Source organism: Sarcophilus harrisii, chromosome 2, assembly GCF_902635505.1.
Source record: "Sarcophilus harrisii chromosome 2, mSarHar1.11, whole genome shotgun sequence".
In the NCBI taxonomy this organism is placed as follows: domain Eukaryota; kingdom Metazoa; phylum Chordata; class Mammalia; order Dasyuromorphia; family Dasyuridae; genus Sarcophilus; species Sarcophilus harrisii.
In genome coordinates, this window is record NC_045427.1 from 45,275,416 (window position 1) to 45,296,442 (window position 21,027).

At 36.4% G+C, this 21,027-nt stretch overlaps 1 protein-coding gene across 2 annotated transcripts in view; it reads left to right on the forward strand.

Annotated features, from left to right (window-relative positions):
- FANCA (FA complementation group A) overlaps positions 1-21,027 on the forward strand; it is a 107,273-nt gene that overhangs the window by 80,845 nt on the left and 5,401 nt on the right. For both annotated transcript variants that reach the window (XM_023495132.2, XM_023495133.2), the window contains exons 29-36: positions 2,073-2,146; positions 2,627-2,755; positions 12,713-12,797; positions 14,107-14,279; positions 15,335-15,440; positions 17,448-17,507; positions 18,206-18,310; positions 20,437-20,549. In XM_023495132.2, coding sequence (XP_023350900.1) covers positions 2,073-2,146; positions 2,627-2,755; positions 12,713-12,797; positions 14,107-14,279; positions 15,335-15,440; positions 17,448-17,507; positions 18,206-18,310; positions 20,437-20,549 — 845 coding nt within the window. The remainder of the gene's footprint in view (positions 1-2,072; positions 2,147-2,626; positions 2,756-12,712; positions 12,798-14,106; positions 14,280-15,334; positions 15,441-17,447; positions 17,508-18,205; positions 18,311-20,436; positions 20,550-21,027) is intronic.

Sequence of the window (21,027 nt, forward strand, 5' to 3'; positions counted from 1 at the left end):
AGGGTTGAAGACAGGATGCAAAGGTGAGAATGATGCCTCAGACATGGAGGACAACTAGAGAAAATGCATAGAATTAGCCAGGTATGGTGACACTCACTTCTAAACCCTGCTACTAAGAAGTAAATTGGATTTGAATGAGGGAAGGCTATTCAGGATCACCAGCCTCAACTTTCTCTTCTAGAGCCTTCTGGATCCAGTGGTCAGATGTAGATCATGATGACTGGAAATGAATGTAGTGGGAGATCTTGGCCTTTTTAGGTTGAGGTCTTCAACAGACCTCAATCTGACTGAGGCAGCTGCCCATACAGTGACTAAAGCGGAGGAAATAAATGAGGCAAAGAATGACTTTTTTCACTGAGTCAAAAAAAAATTTGATTTGCATGTTATGGTATCACCTCCCTGATGTCATGGTTTCTTTGGGAATCAAGGATGAACAACTTCTGTGAATAGGAGCTTCCCCACTGAGGATCAGGCAACAGAAAACCTTCCTCCTTCTGTATCTTGGGGTTCACAGGCTAGATTTCTAAGGACCATGTTTTAAACCCAATCACTTTGGCTTTCACTGATTGGCCAATAAAAGGCCAATCCCACTTAGTCTTTGTTTTGACTCTAACTCAGAGTGAACATAATAAATAGCAATTATTGCTGTTTTGGTGAGAAACTCTGAGGGTCTTTCCCTCCCGAATTGCTCAAATTGATTCCTTTTTTTTTTTTTTTTTTTTTTTTTTTGATTCAGAACATACTCATAATTAACAAGGAAGGCTTAGGATGTTGAACCATTTAGACTGGAATTTTGAGTAATAATAGAGAGCTTTGAAAGAATAACAGTTTTGAGGGAAAGATATTTAGTTCTGTTTTGTTCATGTTGAGTTTAAGATGTCCATGAGCTATCCAGTTTGAGATGCCCAATAAGTGTCCACACTAAGTTCATCACCAGTCTGGAAAACCACTAGGAGAAGGTACCTACCAGGAGGCATAAGAAGGGATAAATTGGCCTGTTCAGAAACAGAGCAGGTCCAAACTACTATGTTATCAGCCTAGGGCCAGAAGGAGGGAAAGAGCAAAAATGAGACCGGAAGGGAGAGAGGGAAAAAGAGAAGGAAGAAGAGAGAGAATGTGACAGGAAGGAGATGGAAAAAAAGAAGGGGGAGAGGGAATGCATAGATTATAGGGGGTGGAGTGTTTTTGTTTGAGGAACAGCTGGTTCCATAGAATACTGGATCATAGATTACATGGAGGGGAGTGAAGACTATAAGAAAGGTAGGAAGGGGCCAAGTTATAAAAAGTTTTAAAAACCAAACAAAATTTATATTTGTTCTTGGAGACTTTAGTGAGCCATTGGAGTTGGGAAGGACGTGGGGCTTGGTAAGGCAGAACCTTGAGGGACACCTTGGTCATCCTGTCAAGGCTAGGTAAAGATCCCTCAAAGTTGACTGAGAAAAATTTAATCAGACAAGTAGGAAAAGACCCAAAAGAGCAGCAGCACAAAAAACTAAACTATTGAGGGTATTCAAGAAAAGTAGGTGATTAATCATGCCAAAGATGAAGGATGAGGATTGAGAATAGGCCTTTAAACTGAGTAACTTGGAAATCTTTGGTAACTTTGAAGAGAACAGTTTGAGTGAAATGACTGAAGAGAGAAGAAAAAATTTGGGGGAAAAAAGTAGAGGTACTTTCTCAAGGAGTTTATCCATGAAAAGGAGAAAGTTTGATTGCAAATATGTATCAAACAAGAGAAGATTTTTTGAGGATGAGGACAGAAATATGTTTGTAAGGCATCAGGAAGACAACCAATAGAGAGAGAGATTGAAGGATTATTTATGAGGGAGTAAAAGTGATAAAGGGGCATCTAGGTGGCACAGTGGATAGAGAGCCAGCCCTGAAGTCAGGAGAACCTGAGTTCAAATCTTGTCTCAGTCACTTAACACTTCCTAGCTGTGTGACTCTGGGGAAGTCACTTAATCCCAATTGCCTCATTAAAGGAAAAAAAAGTGATAAAGAAGGCAAACTGCTTTTAGCAATATTATTCATTGTTTTGACCTTTTAATTTAAACTTTTTTTTTCCCTTTCAGTTAACTTACAGAGATTGGCTGCTATTTGAGATGGAAGTAAAACCTGACAATGATATTCTTTCAGATGCAGAAAGGTAAATAAATGTATTATTGTTCTGGGAATAGAGAGTTAAAGGCTGTGACATTATAAAAATTCATTCACAGGTTTCTATTGGAGATACCCAAATTGTGGCAAATTCTTTGATTATTCCCTTAATTAAATTCTCTAATTCTAACTTGTTTTCATTAAAGACAATTTGATCCAATATTAAGAAGAGCTGTCTCTTCATCTCTTAAAAAAAATCAGAGGATAGAGACTTTCTAAAAAAAATATAACTTTCATTAGTCTAAGTACAAGATTATTCTGTGTTATGCTTCAATTCTCTCTAGGAGAGCCAGTCATAGAAATGATTCAGAATGTAGCTATGGGTGAATAAATTCTTATTGTGTCTGTAAGAAATTTAACTATTGTGTATATCAGTGTCCCAACTAAAATAGTTACTTGCCAGGCTTATTGTCTGGCGTATAACTTTAGGTTATGAAAAGAAACCACTTTTTGCATTTTGATGTTGCAGACAATATTTTCATCACTGGGCTTTGTATCAGCAGTACCTTCCAGAATCTTCTGTGGCTGGGGGCTGTGATGGAGATTTGGAAAAAGCATGTTTAATTCTTGTTGAGACAATGGTGGATTTCTGCCTGAGGTAATTAATGATTTGGGAAGAAACACTTGTACCAGAGAAGGGGTTTTTAAGCTTTTTTTTTTTTTTTTTTTTTTTTTTTTTTGTCTTAGACCCTTTTTAGAGTGTTTGGTGAAACCTTTGAATCTCTTCTTAGAATAATGATTTTAAATTAATAAAATAAAATACATAAAATTACAAAGTAAATTAACTACGATTTCTTTTCCCATCTGAGGTCTACAACCCCCAGAAATCTATCTATTAGCTTTCCCAGTTTAAGAACCATTGTACTAGAAGAATATTTTTATTTTGTTTTTAATTGTAATGATGCTAGAACTGAAGTTAGATTATTTCTAGTCAAAGAAAATTGATAGATTCATAAACCAAAAAACATATGTTGGTACACAGTTAAACCAAGTCTGATTCAAGACTTACCTTACTATTTAATTTTTTGAATGTTATTTCTGAAGGTTAGTACTTTTTCTTTTTCTGTTCTATTTTAGTACTACTTAGAATATATGAATGTGTCATATGTATTTGTTGAAATGACTTAAGTAGCAATTTAAACTGCTGGCATTATTAACTTTTACATTCAATATTTTGATGGATCTTTGATCTCAATGATATGGATACCCCTATATCCTACCTTTTTTTAATTATAGCTTTTTATTTACAAGATATATGAATGAGTAATTTTTCAGCATCGACAATTGCAAAACCTTTTATTCCAATTTTTCCCCCTTCCCCCACCCCCTCTCCCAAATGGCAGGTTGACCAATACATGTTAAATATGTTAAAGTATGAGTTAAATATAATATATGTATTATACATGTCCATACAGTTATTTTGCTGTACTAAAAGAATCGAACTTTGAAATAGTGTACAATTAACCCGTGAAGGAAATAAAAAATGCAGGCAGATAAAAATAGAAGGATTGGGAATTCTATGTAGTGGTTCATACTCATTTCCCAGTGTTCTTTCACTGGATGTAATTGGTTCAGTTCATTAATGCTGTATTGGAACTGATTTGATTCATTTCATTGTTGAAGAGGACCACAACCATCAGAACTGATCATCATATAATATTGTTTTGAAGTATATAATGATGTCCTGGTCCTGCTCATTTCACTCAGCATTAGTTCATGTAAGTCTCTCCAGGCCTTTCTGAAATCATCCTGCTGGTCATTTCTTACAGAACAATAATATTCCATAATATTCATATACCACAATTTATTCAGCCATTCTCCAATTGATGGGCATCCACTCAATTTCCAGTTTCTGGCCACTACAAAAAGGGCTGCCACAAACATTTTTGCACATACGGGTCCCTTTCCCTTCTTTAAGATCTCTTTGGGATATCAGCCCAGTAGTAACACTGCTGGATCAAAGATACGCACAGTTTGATAACTTTTTGAGCTCCAGAATGGCTGGACATATTCACAAATCCACTAACAATGCATCAGTGTCCCAGTTTTCCCACATCCCCTCTAACATTTCGCATTATTTTTCCCTGTCATTCTAGCTAGTCTGACAGGTGTATAGTAGTATCTCAGAGTTGTCTTAATTTGCATTTCTCTGATTAATAATGACTTGGAGCATCTTTTCATGTGGCTAGAAATAGTTTCAATTTCTTCGTCTGAGAATTGTCTGTTCATATTCTTTGACCATTTATCAATTGGAGAATGGCTTGCCTACATCCTACTTTGGAAAGGATTAGATCATATCATATTCCTATTATCTCACTTTGCATGATTTTTGTTTGTGGCCTTGGATAAATCTTCCATGAGACGCTTATGCTGAAGGCTTTCCTCTAGATTTCTTCACAAAGTATAGCTACCTATAGATTACACAAACTAGCTATCAGTTTTTCTTTCTTGTCCCACCTAATTTTCCAGTTGGTTGTTGTTTAATCATTTTCAGTTGTGTCCAACTTTAGGGTTTTTTCTTGGCAAAGATATTGGAGTGGTTTGCCATGTCCTTCTCCAGTTCGTTTTATAGATGAAGAAACTGAAGCAAACAGAGTTAAGTGGCTTGTTCAGACTAAGTGTCTGAGACTGGATTTGAATTCAGGTTTTCCTGACTCCAGGCCCTGGTCTCTATTCACTGTACCTAGCTGAATCTATTTCATTATCCATATACATTCTTTTACCAAGCTATATTTACTAATAGATCAGTCCTATAAATTGTTGGTCCAATTACATGTCATAGACATGTCATGAACAACAGGCACTTGGTTTTTTCTATATAGTTAGTTGATCAAGATTTTTGAGTGATTGTGAATTTCATTTAAGAGACCATGTGATTTTTTTCATTGCTGAGTGTGATAGCACAATGTCATCTGCAAACTGAAGCATCTGTTTGGGACCCCTCTTTCAGATGGATTCTATGTTAGATATCCTTTTGACAATGGTAGCTAACCTTTGGCAAGTGTAGGTCTTTCTATTTTATGCCTTGCATTGCTTCTCGGCCTTTTGACTAAGATCAAACCTATTTTATGCCTTGCTCAGTACTTAAAATTACAGGGTTTTTGAACAAAATTCTCTTTGTTGTTTTATCTTTGTTTTCTTTTTAACACATACAGGTAGATATCCTGTTGGAGAAGAGCCTTTTAAACACTCTTTTGCCAAATCAAATGCTTTTTAAATAGCTAAGCCAATAAACACAGTGGCATCTTTCAATCTTTGTACCTTTCATTCAGAGATGTGACCACAAATATATGATCTGCATTAGAATATAGTTTATGAAAACTTACTATCTTCCCATTTCATAACTTTTTTCAGGATGATCTTGATTAATCTGAGAGATATTATAAATATTTGTAGAGATGGGAGAATAAGCAAGTGGATTATTAATTTTTCTGGCAATTTTTTTTCTTTTCTTTTTCTAATCAAATTAGCCAAAGGTTTATCTATTTTGTTAGTTTTTTCATAAAACCAACTCTTAGTTTTATTAATAAGTTCAGTAGTTTTCTTACTTTCAATTTTATTAATCTCTCCTATGATTTTCAGAATTTCCTAATTAGGAGTTTTTTGTTTCTTTTGTAGCTTTTTGAATTGCAAGCTTAATTCATTGATTTCCTTTTTCTCTATTTCATTCTTGTAACTACTTAGAGATATGAGATTTCCCCTAAAAACTGCTTTGGCTGCATCCTATAGGTTTTGCCTTTTTTTTTCTTTTTTTTTTTTTGGATGAGGCAAATCACTTAACCCCATTTGCCTAGGGTCAGACAGCTAGTAAGTGTCATCCGAGGCTGAATTTGAACTCCGGTCCTTCTGACTTCAGGGCTGGTGTTTTATCCACTGTGCTATCTAGCTGCTCCCAAACCATAGGTCTTGGTATGTTGTTTCATTGTTGTCATTCTCTTGGATGAAATTATTGATTGTTTCTATGATTTCTTGTTTGACCCACTTATTCTTTAGAATTAGATTATTGAATTTTCAATTGATTTTTAGTCTTATCTTTCCCTGACCCTTTATTGAATGTAAATTTTGTTGCATTATTATCTGAAAAGAAAACATTTACTATTCGTGCCATTTTACATTTCATTGTAAGGTTTTTATGCCCTAATACATGGTCAATTTTTGTGTCGGTGCCATATGCTACTGAGGAAAAAGTACATTTTTTGTATCCCTGTTCACTCGATGTTACTGTGATATTTACGTTTTCTAAGATTTTATTAACTTTACTAATTTTTTTGTTAGAATTATCTAATTCTGAAAGGGGGAGCTTGAGGTTCCCCACAAGTATCGTTTTGCTATCTTTTTCTTCCTCTGACTGGCTTAACTTCTTAAGAATCTGGATGCTGTACTACTTGGTACATATACATTTAATATCAATATTACTTCATTAACTGTAATTGTAAAATAACCTTTAACAAGATGTAGTTTCCTTCCTTACCTCTTTTAATTATATCTACTTTTGCTTTTGCTTTATCTGAGATCAGAATTTCTACCCCTGCTTTTTTTTGCTTCAGCTGAAACATAATAAATTCTGCTCCAGCATTTTACCCTTACTTTGTATGTATCTGTCTGTTTCAAATGTGTTTCTTGTAAACAACATATTGTAGGATTCCGGTTTTTAATTTACTCAGCTATCTGCTTCCATTTTATGGGAGAGTTCATCCCATTCACCTTCACAGTTATATCTATCAGCTTTTTATTTCCCTTCATGCTATTTTCTCCCTTGTATGTACTTTTGTTCTCTCTTTCCATCTTGTCACTCCTTAATAGTGTTTTGTTTCTGACCCATTCTGACCTCAACCAACCCTCCTTTCTATCACCTCTTCTCTCTCCTCTTGCCCCTTTCTCCTAGTATTTCTGCCCTCTCTTCTGTTTAGCTCCTCCCTTTTATTTCCCCTTTCTCCTCCTACTTCCTTATAGAATAAGACAAATTTCTATACCCAACTAAAGAATTTATTCCCTCTTTGAGCCAAAACTGATGAGATTAAGCTTCAGACAATGCTCATCCCTCTCCCTTCCTTCCCTCTGCTGTAATATGTCTTTTGAGCCTCTTTTGGAGGCACATTTATCCCATTTTGTCTCCCCTTTCTTCTTCTCCCAGTACAATACTTTTTCTACCCCTTAATGTCTTTGTCTTTGATATCATTATCAGAGTTCATTGACCATCACACCTTCCATCCATGTGATACCCCCTCTAACTACCCTAATAAAAGATGCAATTCTCAAGAGTTACAAGTTTTCCATCTAGGGATGTAAACAATTTAATATGTTATTTTTTTCTTTTTTGTTTGCCTTAGTGTACTTCTCTTGAGTCCTGTGTTTGAAGAGCAATTTTTCTTTTTACTTCTGGTCTTTTCAATAGAAATGATTAAAAGTCCTTTACTTCGTTGAAGCTCCAAATCCTCCCCTGAAAAATGATGCTCAGTCTCATTGGGTAGTATTTCTTCTTGTAACTCCAGGTCCTTTGTTTTCTGAAATATGGTATTCTAGGCCCTCCAGTCCTTTATTGTAGATGCTGCCAGAACCTGGGTAATCCCGACTATGGCTCTTCAAGATTTGAATTGTTTTTTTCTTGAAGCTTATAGTATTTTTTTCTTAAGATTATAATTCTAGAGTTTTATGACAATGTTTCTTGGGGTTTTTCTTGTGGGATCTCTAGATGATGAAGGCTGAAATTAGAGTGATGAATCTGTGAAGTGAGAAATAACGAAGTATGATTTAAAAGAGTTGGGAGCTCATTGAGGTAGGGAGCAGTGAGGGAGAATAAGGTGTTGGTGGTGACCCTGAGATTTTAAAGATGATATCAGGCAGGATCACAAGGGAATCCCTGTAGAAATAGGGAAGTTGGAAAGGATGAGTTCTTGTCAAACACTAAGAAAATGTTCACTTACTTAAGCCCACTTGGAAAAACCTCAAAGTTAATATTGTGGACATCCTCATTTAAAATGCAATGCCTAGCATTTTCCCTGACTACTCCTTTATGCAGATGATCGTATGTTCCTGATGGCTATGCTTCAAGCTCAAACTGGAAGGTTTGATGAGTCTGATGATAGACTGCATTCCTGTCTTCTGAGACTCAATCTAAGCTTGTTTCAGAAATATTCTTCACGAGGTTGGCTTTAGAGTGATAAATTTTCCAGACATAGAAACTCAGGAAGTCCAATGGCTAAAACAAGTAAAGTTACAGTCTAATTATCATCTGCTGTACTGACATAACCTAAGGACCTTGACCCTATGCTGTACCCTTAGAAGTTCCATGGTTTTCCATTTGCTCTGAAGCTGAATTTTTGTTTTACATATTGTCTCCCCTAATTAAAGTTCTTTGAGAAGAGATATCTAATTTTCTCTTTTAAAAATCTATTTTCTCTTGCTTTTATCTCCCCCTACTGGAAAAAAATTTAAAAAACCAACAAACAAACCTCAAAATCAAGCAAAACAAATTTATATGTTAACCTTATCCAGAAATATAATGTCTTATACTGTACCCCAAGTCCATTACTTCTAGATGGACTTCATCATTTTTTCTGCTTCCATAAAATAATCTTTTCATAATTTGATTGTGCATGGCACTGAATAAGTACATTAATTTAGATAGTATTGCCATTTTTATTATATTAACTTTACCCATGAATGATTAATATGTCTCCAGTTATTAAGTATGATTAAGTATGTCTTTATCTGAAAGAGTAGTTTGTGTTTTTATTCATTTGGTTCCTGAATGTGTATAGAATTGATATGTAGACTTCTATACTTATTTGCCTTATACATTTATTTTAAATGGAATTTTGTTTGCAATATACAATATGCTAATGATATTTGTAGATTTATTTTATATCCTGAAATTTTGCTGAAATTATTTTTCTGGGGTTCTCTAAAACATTATGTCATTTTTAAGAAATGATTATTTTGTTTTCTCTTTGGCTTTGGCAGGGAGGAGGGTCATGCATTATTATAGATTTGAGGAAAGGGTGGGTAGATGAAGAATGATGTCAAGGGGTTTTGAGATGAATCCTCAGGAAGCTTATAATCTAGGTGGGTATCCAAGACATAAACCCATGAAGCAACACTAGATAATGAAATAACACATAGGAGAGATGTGTGATCAGCATGAGTAGAGAATGCTTCTTGCAAGAAATGGGACTTGAGCTGGGCCTGGAAAAAGACAGATTTGAATAAATAAGGAAGGGTGGGCAGGTCCAAGGGAATTACACTAGCAAAATAGAACTAAGTAGAACAAAGTAAACCAAGAGTTGTTATTCAAATGTACACAAGGTTGGGCTTGATCCATTTTTGTTTTCTTCCTCTCTGAATCTGGAATTTTCCTCTTTGATACTTATCATAGGTGACACAAACATATATGAAAAGCAGCATAACAGAGTAGAAGGGGGTTTAGATTTTAAGAATGAGAAGTCTACCCAAGTCTGAATCCTAGTCCTGCTTGTCAACATGAGTGTGTGTGCATGTGAACACGTGTGTGTGCATGCATGAGTATATATGAGTAGATGGTGCATGTGTTATATTTAATGCTCATTGGTATTAGGCACTTACCGAACTTTGACAAATCTCAGTTTGCTCATCTCTGAAATAGGGATTGGGAATCCTGAGAAGCCATCTAATCCAATACCCTTATTTTTACCAATGAACAAATCTGAATACAAAAAAAACAAACAAAAAAAAAAACTTTACAAGAATAAGATCAGAACAGAAAGATTGGTTATGTAGTATTTGTTCTGAAAAAGATCTGGGGGTTTCAGGGGACTGCAGGAATCAGTAATAAGGTATAGCACCTATAAAAGCTAATGGACTAAAGGGGATGGACCTTCTAGAAATAGGGAGATGGTGATTCCACTGTGCTGTCTCACCTCATTGGACTTCATCTAGAGGTTCTGCTCTTCTGAGATGGATTTAGGCCTTGATTCCTGCTCATATTGAGGGATGGTTGAGGGAACTGAGTCTAGAAAAGAAAAGACTTAGGGGCACATATCTGTCGTCTTGTCTTGTTGACAAGGATTAGGCTTATTCAGTCTGACCTCAGAAGGCAGAGCCAGGAACAGTGGTCCAAGGTCCAAAGATGTTTATCTGTTCAGATTCGACGTCAGGAAAAACGTTCTAACAATTGGGATCCTCCAGAACTGAAATGAGCTGCCTCCAAGGATAGTGATTCCCTTGGCTTGAAAGTTTTCTGGTTGAGGCTGTACAACCATGTGAGATAGGTAATGATGGCTGTTTTTGTTCAGGGAATGGTTGGAATAGGTTATTTGGGTCCCTTCCAACTCCCAGACTCTGTGATCCTATAAAATTGAGATCCTGAGGAGTTATAAACTTGCCCAAAAATCAAATAGGTAGGAAGTAATAAAGCAGAGATTTGACCCAGCTCTTCTATCTTCAGTCTATTTGTTTCCTGCTGTCCCACTCTGATATTTGTACTACCTGTTTCAAGAGTCTTGTAAGGAGCTTGATAACTTTAAGGCACTATATAAATAATTTCCCTTCTTGTTACAGTCATACCCATTCCCTTTAAAAACTACCTGTCTCCATCTTTTTCCTACCCATCACAGCTCTAAAGGCAACACTTCGACTGATAGGCAAGGAAGACAGTAAGTTCTGCTACCTAATCTGTGTCTGTTAGTCCTTCCATGATTGTGGTGAATGTCATATATTATATCTCTTCATTACTTCCAGAAGAAGCCAGTGAAAAGATAGAACCTTTTATCACCTGGTGGGAAGACTGGCAAATAAACTCAATAAATCTCTAGCCCTGTCTCATTTATTTTCAAAATAATTAGCCTTGTCAACAAGTCAGTGAATATTTATTAAGTCCTTGGCAAGTGTCAGGCACTATGGCAAGCACTGGAGATTACAGAAAGAATAAAAATGGTCTCTTAAACTCATTTCTCATGATCTACTTCTTTACCCTATCTTGGCCACACACAGAAACAGCCCTATCATTGTTCTTGCTTTCACTTATAAAAGGCCTTAAAAATCAGATGAAAAAAAAAATCTGGAAACTGATGATATCACCAAATGAAATAGAAGAAAGGAAGAAGAGAAGAGGACCCACTCCAACTTTTGGGGACACCCACCTAGTAAGCAAGGCCTGGAAGAAGAGCCAGCAAAGGGGACTCAGGAAAAACCAGACAGGTGGGAGAAGAACCTGAAAGAGCAGAGCCACAAAAATACCAGAAAAGAAAGTATTAGGATAAGAGGCTCCGACAGCTCTACAAGCTGCAGAGAGAAAGAGCAAACCAGAGTCCACAGGTCACTCTGGAGAGAACAGTGGCAGGGGAATGGGGATGGAAGGAGAATGTCCTAGAGTTTATCAGAATCTTGAAATAGTGGTGATGTGGATCAAAGTTCCTCAAGAGGAGAGCTTACTCCATTACATTGAATTCCCAATCCCTATATTTTTGATTTCCTTCACAGGCTAATTGTACAATATTTCAGATTCCAGTTTTTTTTGTACAGCAAAATAACGGTTTGATCATATATACTTATTTTGTATTTAATTTATATTTTAATCTATTTAACATGTATTGATCATTCTGCCATTTAGGGGAAGGGGTGGTGGGAAGGAGGGGAAAAATTGGAACAAAAGGTTTGGCAATTGTCAATGCTATAAAATTACCCATGCATATAATTTGGAAATAAAAAGCTATTAAAAAAAAAAAAAGAGAGAGAGAGCTTACTGAGCAGGGAGCTAGGAGCATCCAAGTTCCCCACCATAACCAAAGCATTTCAAAGAAAATGTTTTGTCTGTATCAGGATAGCTGCAGGGCTATAACTGTATATGGTCACTTCTAAATTTTATAACATGCATAGAATCAAAAAGGACAAAAATTGTTGTACAACTCTAAGGTTCAGAATGTTGGGATAATTCATACCCAGAGAAAGAATTATGGAGACTGAATGTTAAAGCATATTATTTTCACTTTTTCTCAATTTTTTCCACAACATGAATATGAAATATATTTAAAATGATTCTTATAAAAAAAAAAAAAAAAGAATGTTGGGCACTTAAAAAAAAAATGTTAGGGTGGTTTTAGACTCCATTGGGTACGTAATTCTGTAGTGGGAAATATATCAAATAAGGCAATAGAGAAATACCATTCACTCATTCTTTTCCTTGCTTGTTTCCAAGGAAACTTCATCTTAAGGATCATATATATGGATAAACAATATGCATTGGTTGGCTTTGCAAATTAATTAGGACCTAAAAATCATGTAAAGAAACAAGGTCTGGCCAGAAGCTTAAGAGAAATGCAATCTAATAATAAAAATATTAAAATGTGGTAGTTATCTACTAATTGATTTGCTATCAATTTATGATAGTATGGAGCTTTCTTGTAATATGGAACAAAATTGAAATGGGCCTGAAGGATAAGATGACCTTCTCCCCTTTAGTGGACAATATACTAGATAGTATACTACTGTACCAAATGCTAAAATACAAGAGCCAACATACTGCTTGTAAGTTTCTTAATTGTTAAGCAATTAAAATTATTTTTATTTGTTTTAATTTCAGATCCAGTAGTTGTCCTCCCTTAGAAAATTCAGAATCATCCATTTGTGGCAATATAGTTAATCGTGACATTCTCTCCAGATTACAGGTGGGTTTGTTTAGATTTATGTATGTATATGTGTATCTAATATGTAAAAACATTTGTACACGTAAGGATATAGAATATTCAGAAGAGCAGTCGCAAGATGGCATTTCCCCCCCTATCTTCAGTGCCAGTGATCAGTTGTCCATTATTGAGTTTTATTTACCCTAAAAATACCCAAATGTCCAAATCCATTTGCATGTTTATCAAAGTATAATAGAAATAGACTTATTGAAAGGACTATTAACAAACTTTTGAGACTCAGGAATTTTGGAAAAATAGCTTATAAATATAACAGTAGATTTTAATAATAAAAAGTGAAGTTATTTTCATTTAGCTTTCCCTGTTGAGAGAAAGCTGGAATATTATCCTATCTTGCTGGGATAAGGCATCTAATGATTTTAAATCCCAAGGTAAGTTTTCTTTTTAAAGAGGATGTTAAACATTTTTAAAAACAAATAAAATAAAAACATTTACAGCGTTGCAGCTTTCTCCATTTTGTTCATTGAATGTTTAACATGAATGTTAAAGGAAGAGTGAATAGAGAAGAAAAAAGGAGGAAAAGATTTATTTAAAAACTGTGACATTATAATTGATTTATTGATTAATTTTTTTCATATTTTTAATGTTCCTTTATAAGTTCACTGTTGATCTGCCTCCTCCTATTTGATTTTAATTGTGTATAATAGAGGTGTGATTTTAATGTCTTTCTTTAGAAAATTTATCAGATTGCACATGGATAACGATAATCTGTGATAGATTACTTATTAGATTATTTACCTTTTCAGGGAGGAAGTCAGAAAGAATAGAATTTGGACCTTAAATTTCTTTTAAGGGACAAAATATTTTTAAAAAATCTACATGTAATTGGGAGGAAAGTATTAATTTTTTTTAAAAGAAAGAAAAACATCAGAGCTTATATATACAAATGACTAAAATCCTTGATAACAATAACCTGGGGAACTATATGAACATTCTAACAAAAGTATTCAGGACAATTTTTAAACTTTCTGAGAATTGCTGTCAGAGCTAGTTTGCTGGAGATACACAAATCTTTCTGATCATTATATATTCATGCCTTATATAATTTTTAGCAAATCCCATGCCTATCTATCCTAAATGCTTTAACTAAACAACTACCACATAAGATTCCCTAGATTGGGATATTACTAACAAATCCCAGAGTGTGGTCAGAGAAGGCAACAATTGTTTCTTTTAAAAGACTGATTTGGAAACAAATTATTAAGGTTAAATAAACATAGGCTTTATAAGATGAAATGTTAGATCACCTAATAGAGTGCTTTTCCTCTCACAGGAAATGGTACTTGAACTGGAGCTGGAAAGATGGAGGGGCCCAAGCTTTGGCCCATCAGATGATGGTGGACATTTCATGTTCAGAATTTTTCAAAAAAGGTTACAGTCTATTGAAAATGGTTCAACAATTGGGGAGAGACTTTTGAAGCAGCAGGAGCTACTTGTGTACAAAAGGTAACATTCAGATATAAGGAGTTCCTCATTGAGCTGTTAACTGATTTCTGAAAGAAAATTTAGGCAAGAATGTAAAGTAATAATTTATTGCAGATTCAGTTATACTGAGTCTTTCTTCAAGATTTCTCAAAGTATATTTGACCACTTCCTTTAATGACAACCCTACCATTTGATGGTTTGAGCTCTTTGAATGCTTTTTTTTTTTTTCAGGGACAAAAAAAAATTCTTTTTAAAAAGAATTCTGAATGTTCAGTTAGCAAATTTCATTTTGTTTCTGGAATGTACCTAATTGAGATTTTAAGAATTATAATCTGTAAACCATCGTCAACTAGAGATTAATTAAAAACTATGTCCTTTATAATGGAGTTCAGCTCTTCATGACCCCCATATGAGTAGTCTTGGCAAAGATACTGGAGTGGTTTGCTATTTCCTTCTCCAGTTTAGGCAAATTTAGGGTAAGTGACATACCCAAGGTCATACAGCTAGAAAGTATTTAAGGCTGGATTATAATTCAGGTCTTTCTGACTCCAGGCCCAGTGTTCTATCCATTGAGCCATCTCTTTTTTTAGAAATTAAACAAAATCCATATTCTGATATATTTCACATATCTGTATGAAAGTTTTATAATTTGCAACTTAAGATGCCAGATTAGGAGAGAAAAAAATTGACTACTCCAAGTAAATTAGTATGTGATATGAGTTAGATATTTAATATATTTATGCCTTATAAAATCAAGATAATCAATACCTGCCTTTCAGAAATATGAAGACATAGGACAGAAGGCATAATATCATTTAGTGGACAGTCAGTGGATTTAGAGTAAGTTTCAGTTTAGTGGTTAAGTGACTTGCCCGAGACTACCCAGTGTTGGGTGGCATAAGCAATTGAACATGCACTTTAAGTAGTCATTGGTCATGGGAGGATCATATAAATGATGATTACAGCCTTTCAGCACTAAACTTCATTTCAATATGAAGCACTGAGATTTTTGAAAAAAACAAATATATTTATTTTGTAGCTCTACTATTGATCATCTTTCAAATCTTTCTTTCAAGTATTCTCATGGGTCTTCCTCCATCGGTTCTCATCAGTACCCACGTGTCAGGATGGCAAAGGTCTTTGCATTGTGAAGATTTCTTTCACTTTGTTAATAATGAATTGGTATGTATGACATTTTTGAACAAATTCAGAATCTAAAGTTTTACTGCTCAATGCAAACAGTGAATGGTGGCTAAGATGCACAAACATTTAACTTCTTAGTGTTTTGAAATCTGACAACTTTTATTTAATGTAACACCTCCAAATTGACTTGCTGGTGGCTGCTGGTTTTCCTCATTGTCAGATGAGTTTTTGATAACCTCATTGAGGTCCCTTAGTCTACAGTGGGCTTCTAAAAAACTGAGCATTCTCCAGAGCCAGTGCTATTATGTTTGATTTATTTTATCTCCATTTGGACACATGAAGATGATCAGCAAGATTCTCACTGATTGGCCAAGGGCAGCCAATTCATTTCTGACAATAGATCACTTCTCTTATTTGACCTTGGATTACTTCTTTGTATGCTTATAAAGAAATGTAGTGTCATTTGCCCCTCTTGGCTGAGCAAAGCCTCACATTTTATCAGCCTTTTCTTGCCAAAGGTAATACTGACAACTTGGCACCTATTGCCTCAGCTTCCTGCTACCTGAAGGTCTTGAAGAGAATGACCCCTGAATGTGTTACCATCGTGATTTTGCACTACTTTCCTATGGATTTAGACTAAGGCTGTAACCCCAAGAAAGGAGGATAGCGTCTGATTTGTAATAATAATCAGGTGCCTTCTATCAGAACAAAAAGTGATGTTCCTAGTGACCTGCAGAGATCTATATATAGATCTGTGAGATTTATAAGTTCCTTCCCAGGCTTTAAAGAATAACTCACTTACATGTTTAGTGAAGTTATAGTATTTTTTTAAGAACATCATAATGCAGCTTGATTATTTGAAGAATTGGAAATGCATAGATACTAAGATTCAATTAAACTCTATAGCGAGTTAACCCTAAAAGCCTATTTCTTTACCATGCTGTATATTTTAAATAAACTACATATTAAGTAGATTCATATTATCATATGAATACATTTTTCCAAAGATTATAGCATTTGTTAACTTTTTTTTTTTTTGGCTGAGGCAGCTGGGGTTAAGTGACTTGCCCAGGGTCACACAGTTAGGAAGTGTTAAGTGTCTGAGATCATATTTGAACTCAGGTCTTCCTGACTTCAGGGCTGGTGTGCTATCCACTGCACCACCTAGCTGCTGGAATAAATTATCTTGACCCCATAGAATGCAGCAAGCCTCTTTATCATATAAAAGGATTTTTTCCTTCAGATTGTTCTAAATTTCCAACCTTTGAAAACATGACTAATAAGGTATTATATTTGAATAGTATATATATATCAACAGGAAGGGAAATAAAGAAATTGTCTTTATTTTTTTGAGTTTAGATATAGTCTTAAAAGAATTGTAAACGTTTTTGCAAAGGAGAGCTTTAGACCTTTTTTTATTATTATTATCTGGATTTCAAAGTCCAAAATAAATAGAGAGCACTACTAAGAGGAAGAGATGACATAAGAAGGGGAAAAAAAAAAAGGAGGAAGCTTAGTCACAACCAAGCAGCCTGTTTGATTTGGAGTCTGTAGAGAGAATTCTTCCGCAAAGCTGGAACAACCTTACATTCTGAGGCAATATAAAAATCTTGTGATTTTGTATTGATTATTGAGGTTGCTAGCCCCACACTGTAGCGTCTGGGTGCTATTTCTGTGGATTTAATAGCAATTAATGGGATAGATCAGGGATTTCAACAAAGGGATAAAGATAATAGTACATTGAGGAGAAAAGATCTCTATATTTATGAACCGACTCAATTGTTTAAGGTTCAAGGGATAAGCTAACACTTGTTCCTTGAAAATCACTTATTTTTCAGACTTATATTCTAGCCTTTCAGATTAGTACTTAGATTAACAATCTTTATAAATTCTATATTCTATATTTCTTGCGTGAGAAATTTCAAGTATTTAAGAATTCAAAATGTTACATATTTTCTCCTTTCAGTATTTCCCTTTCCTAAATTCTTTTGTTTACCTTAGCTTACTGGTGATTTATTGTTGACCTGGTATTTTATTGTGTTGCAGAAAAACATCTCTCCTAAAGAATGTGCCTTGACCCATGACATCATCATCCACTTCTTCAGGGTAATCTCTCTGTTTCCCAGAATGCTCCCTTTCAGTTCATTTTTATTAAGCACCTGCATTGTGCAGTTTGCTGGGTTAGATGTTAAGAAGACAGAGATAGAAAAAAAGACAACCCTCATTGACCAAGAGACTTACTGGGTGGTAGAGACAAATAGTGATTTAGAGTAAGATGAAAGGTCTTATAGTGTGGCATGAGGGATTGAAGGAAAGATTGTGTCTAAATGGGAGGTCCAGAAGAGCCAAGTGAAGGAGGACTTGGGGGGGGAGGCCAAAGTGGATGGGAATTCTGCACTAGAACTCCACAAGCTTATTCAGTATCAACCACTGTGCTGAGGAGTGAGAACACCAATGGAAACCAAAGCACAGATCTTTCCCTCAAGGGCTTTACAGGGAGGCAGCTGGCCAATACACAGCCATGGGAACAGAGAGTATGTGCTAGGGAGAAAGTTGTCCTTTTTCCCCCTTGGAAAGCAGGCAGAGAGATGCATCCATGTCTCTGCAAGTATTTCTAAATCACATCATCTTCATTAAGGGGAACAGTTTCAGCTGGAAAGGTCTGATTTTTTAAGTGGACACTAAATTCTGATTAAGGGAAGAACAAGCTGTGTCTTTTTAGGTCGGCACAAGTGCTTTATTCTTGATAGCAAAGAGAACTATAAAAAAGTCTGCAATATGTAAAAATAACATCTCCTTTTCAGGGTCTCCTGAGTGCCTGTCTGAATTGCAAAGATCCATCCAAAGAGGTTAACTTGATCCTGACTGCTTGTCAAACCCACTGTCCAATAATCCTGTCCTCTGCGGTGGTAAGAGAATATCTTTTGAACTTCTTAATGCTAAAAAAGAAGCTTTTCTTCTGTGTACACACACACACACACACACACACACACACACACACACAAGAAAAATAGGCAACATCTGAAACCATAATTGAATTTAACAGAGCCGTTTTTTCCTATGGGTCTAAGCCAAAAGTATATGTCCTGTTCTTTTACAGTGTGAACAGTAAGTTCTTGTGGATGAGAGAAAGCTACTGCATCAAACCTTCACATATATTGAGGTTTCCCATTTCCCCAAGATTGTTTTGATCTCACTCACAGGGGCCTTTCCCCACAGTACAAAAGTTGTCAAGAAATACCAGACCATTCACCCTAGCTATGACAGGGCCCCTCAGCAGTCCAGTGAATAAAACACTGGGCCTGGAGTCAGGAAGATGTGAATTCAAATCCTGCCTCAGACACGTCCTGTCTGTGTCACTCTGGGCAAGTCACTTCATTCTGTTTGCCTCAGTTTCCTCATCTGGCAAATGATCTAGAGAAGGAAGTGGCCGACCCCTCTATTATCTTTGCCAAGAAAACCCTAAATGGGGTCACGGAGAATCAGACACAACTGAAATGACTAAACAACCAGCACCACAATTAAGGAAACTGCTGAAGGTCTCTGCCCAACTTCCACAAGCTTCTCCAAGCTAAGCTTCTCTTCTTTTGGGTTTTTCTTCGCCCTCAGTAAAGCCATGCCCCGCACCTCGCTGTGCCTCACATGTGCACCTGCCCACCCCAACTAGCAACAGAAGCCACATGCTCTCTGAAACCTGTTAGCAGCAGCAGAAAAGAGAATCTGTCTTCTTCTATAGTCTTGGTTTCTTCTTTCCCTTGCCCCTCTGTCCAGTCTTGTCACTTCTTTGAGGACAGTAAACTATAGGCCTCTAGATGGTGTGACTTGCAAGTAGCAGAGCCAGGATTTGAACCTCAGATCCCCTGGCTCCAGATTCCTTGTTCTGCTGCTCCATTATGTACCTGTCATGCCTCTCATATCTTTCTTTTCATTTTACTAGGCATCATTCTCAATAATAATAATAATAGTTCCTCTTTGTGTCATTTACTATGTTCTGGACTCTGTGCTAAGCACTTTCTAGTTATTATCAAGTTGATCCTCACAGTAACCCATTTTACAGATGAAGCAACTGAGACAGAGAGAATAAATAAGTGACTTAACCAAGCTCACATAGCTAGTAAGAGTTTGAGGTCAGATTTGAACTCAGGACTCTTCCTCCAGACCTGGTGCTTTGTGTACTGTGGTACCCCTTTGTCTCTGAAGGTGTAGTGTAGTTTCTTTTATACATAATGTCTCACACTCTTGCTTTAATGATCAAGAGAAAAACTTTTTAAAAAATATTTGGTACCTATTAAACTTAAGTGAGCCAAGTTGGGCTCATAACTGTAAAAACAAGTAGCCAGCAAAAGACTAAAACTGACATGGAAGAGGTTCCAAGAGGCCGACCTGGAAGGCCTTCTCCCTCCTTGGGCCTCCTCCCCTTCCATTTCACATATAATACCTGCTCAGCAACTTGGTTTGGCTTCTTGGCTTGACATTCAAGGCTCTCCATCTTCTGCCTGCCGCTATCTTCTATAACTTCCTCCCACTATTTCTTTGAGCAGACTACTCCAAACAAACCAGTCTAACCATTGTCTACCCCCTTCCTTCCAGCATGTCTTTGGCCCACCTTTGCTCAATTCCTTCATTGAGTAATAACTCCCCCTGCCTCTGTGCTCATCTATGTCCTACTTCTTTTTCAAGGCCTAACCCCAAGTCCTCCCTTCAGGAAGGCCATATCTGCTTGTACCATATTTTATCAATCATTCACTCCTTTGAACTCCTGGAACCCTAGTCTCCATCATACATTTGACATTTATTGTATTTTTATTCTGGGAAGACTGTCTTTTTCCTCATTGTATCCAAAATCAAGCTCTTTGGGCACTGTAGGTTCTCAATAAATGATAAGTCTGTCACACTTGCAAGCAGACCCCCACATTTCTCCTATAAGGAGGAGCTGGAGAGGGCTGATGGTGCAGGACCTTCTTGGTTAATGGCCCCAGGCCGTTTGTATGCGTCCTCTTCCAGCTCCCTGTGATTGTACTTTTTGTCCTTCTAGTTATGGTGGCCACGACTAGAGCCAGTTCTTCAGTGTCAGTGGAAGCGACACTTCAAGACTGTGCTGCCCCAGGAGGTAGCACACATAGCCACATGCCAACAGTTTGCCAGGAGGTAAGAACAAGCAGAAATAAAAGAACAAATGAGAGGCGCCCTTGTTAAAGCTAATGGTCTCCATGGCTGTCATCTGCATTCATGGGAGGAAAAAAAACATTCTTGTGGCAAAATAGCCCAAGGGAATTCGACTAATGCCAGCTTTGTAATTCACTGGCTGTTGTGAGGTTCTCTTGCTATGTGCTGGACTGGTGCTTCCCCCAACTCTCTCTTTTTCCTATCTATGTAACTCTTCGAAGATTGCTAGACCCAATTAGTTTCACTTGGTGATAATCCTGATTTTTAGAATAGGGAAAATCAAGGTACTCTGACATATCTGACCCCACAGGAACAACAGAGGTGACCACTGGTGGCACCTCCAGTGAGTGAGTTCGCTCCTAAGTGTGACTATGTCAGCAACCTCAGAAAGGCTGAAGAGCCTGGAGACTCAAGAGGCCTCAGTGTCCACTAGGAAACCCCAGTGGTAAAACTGGGCCCT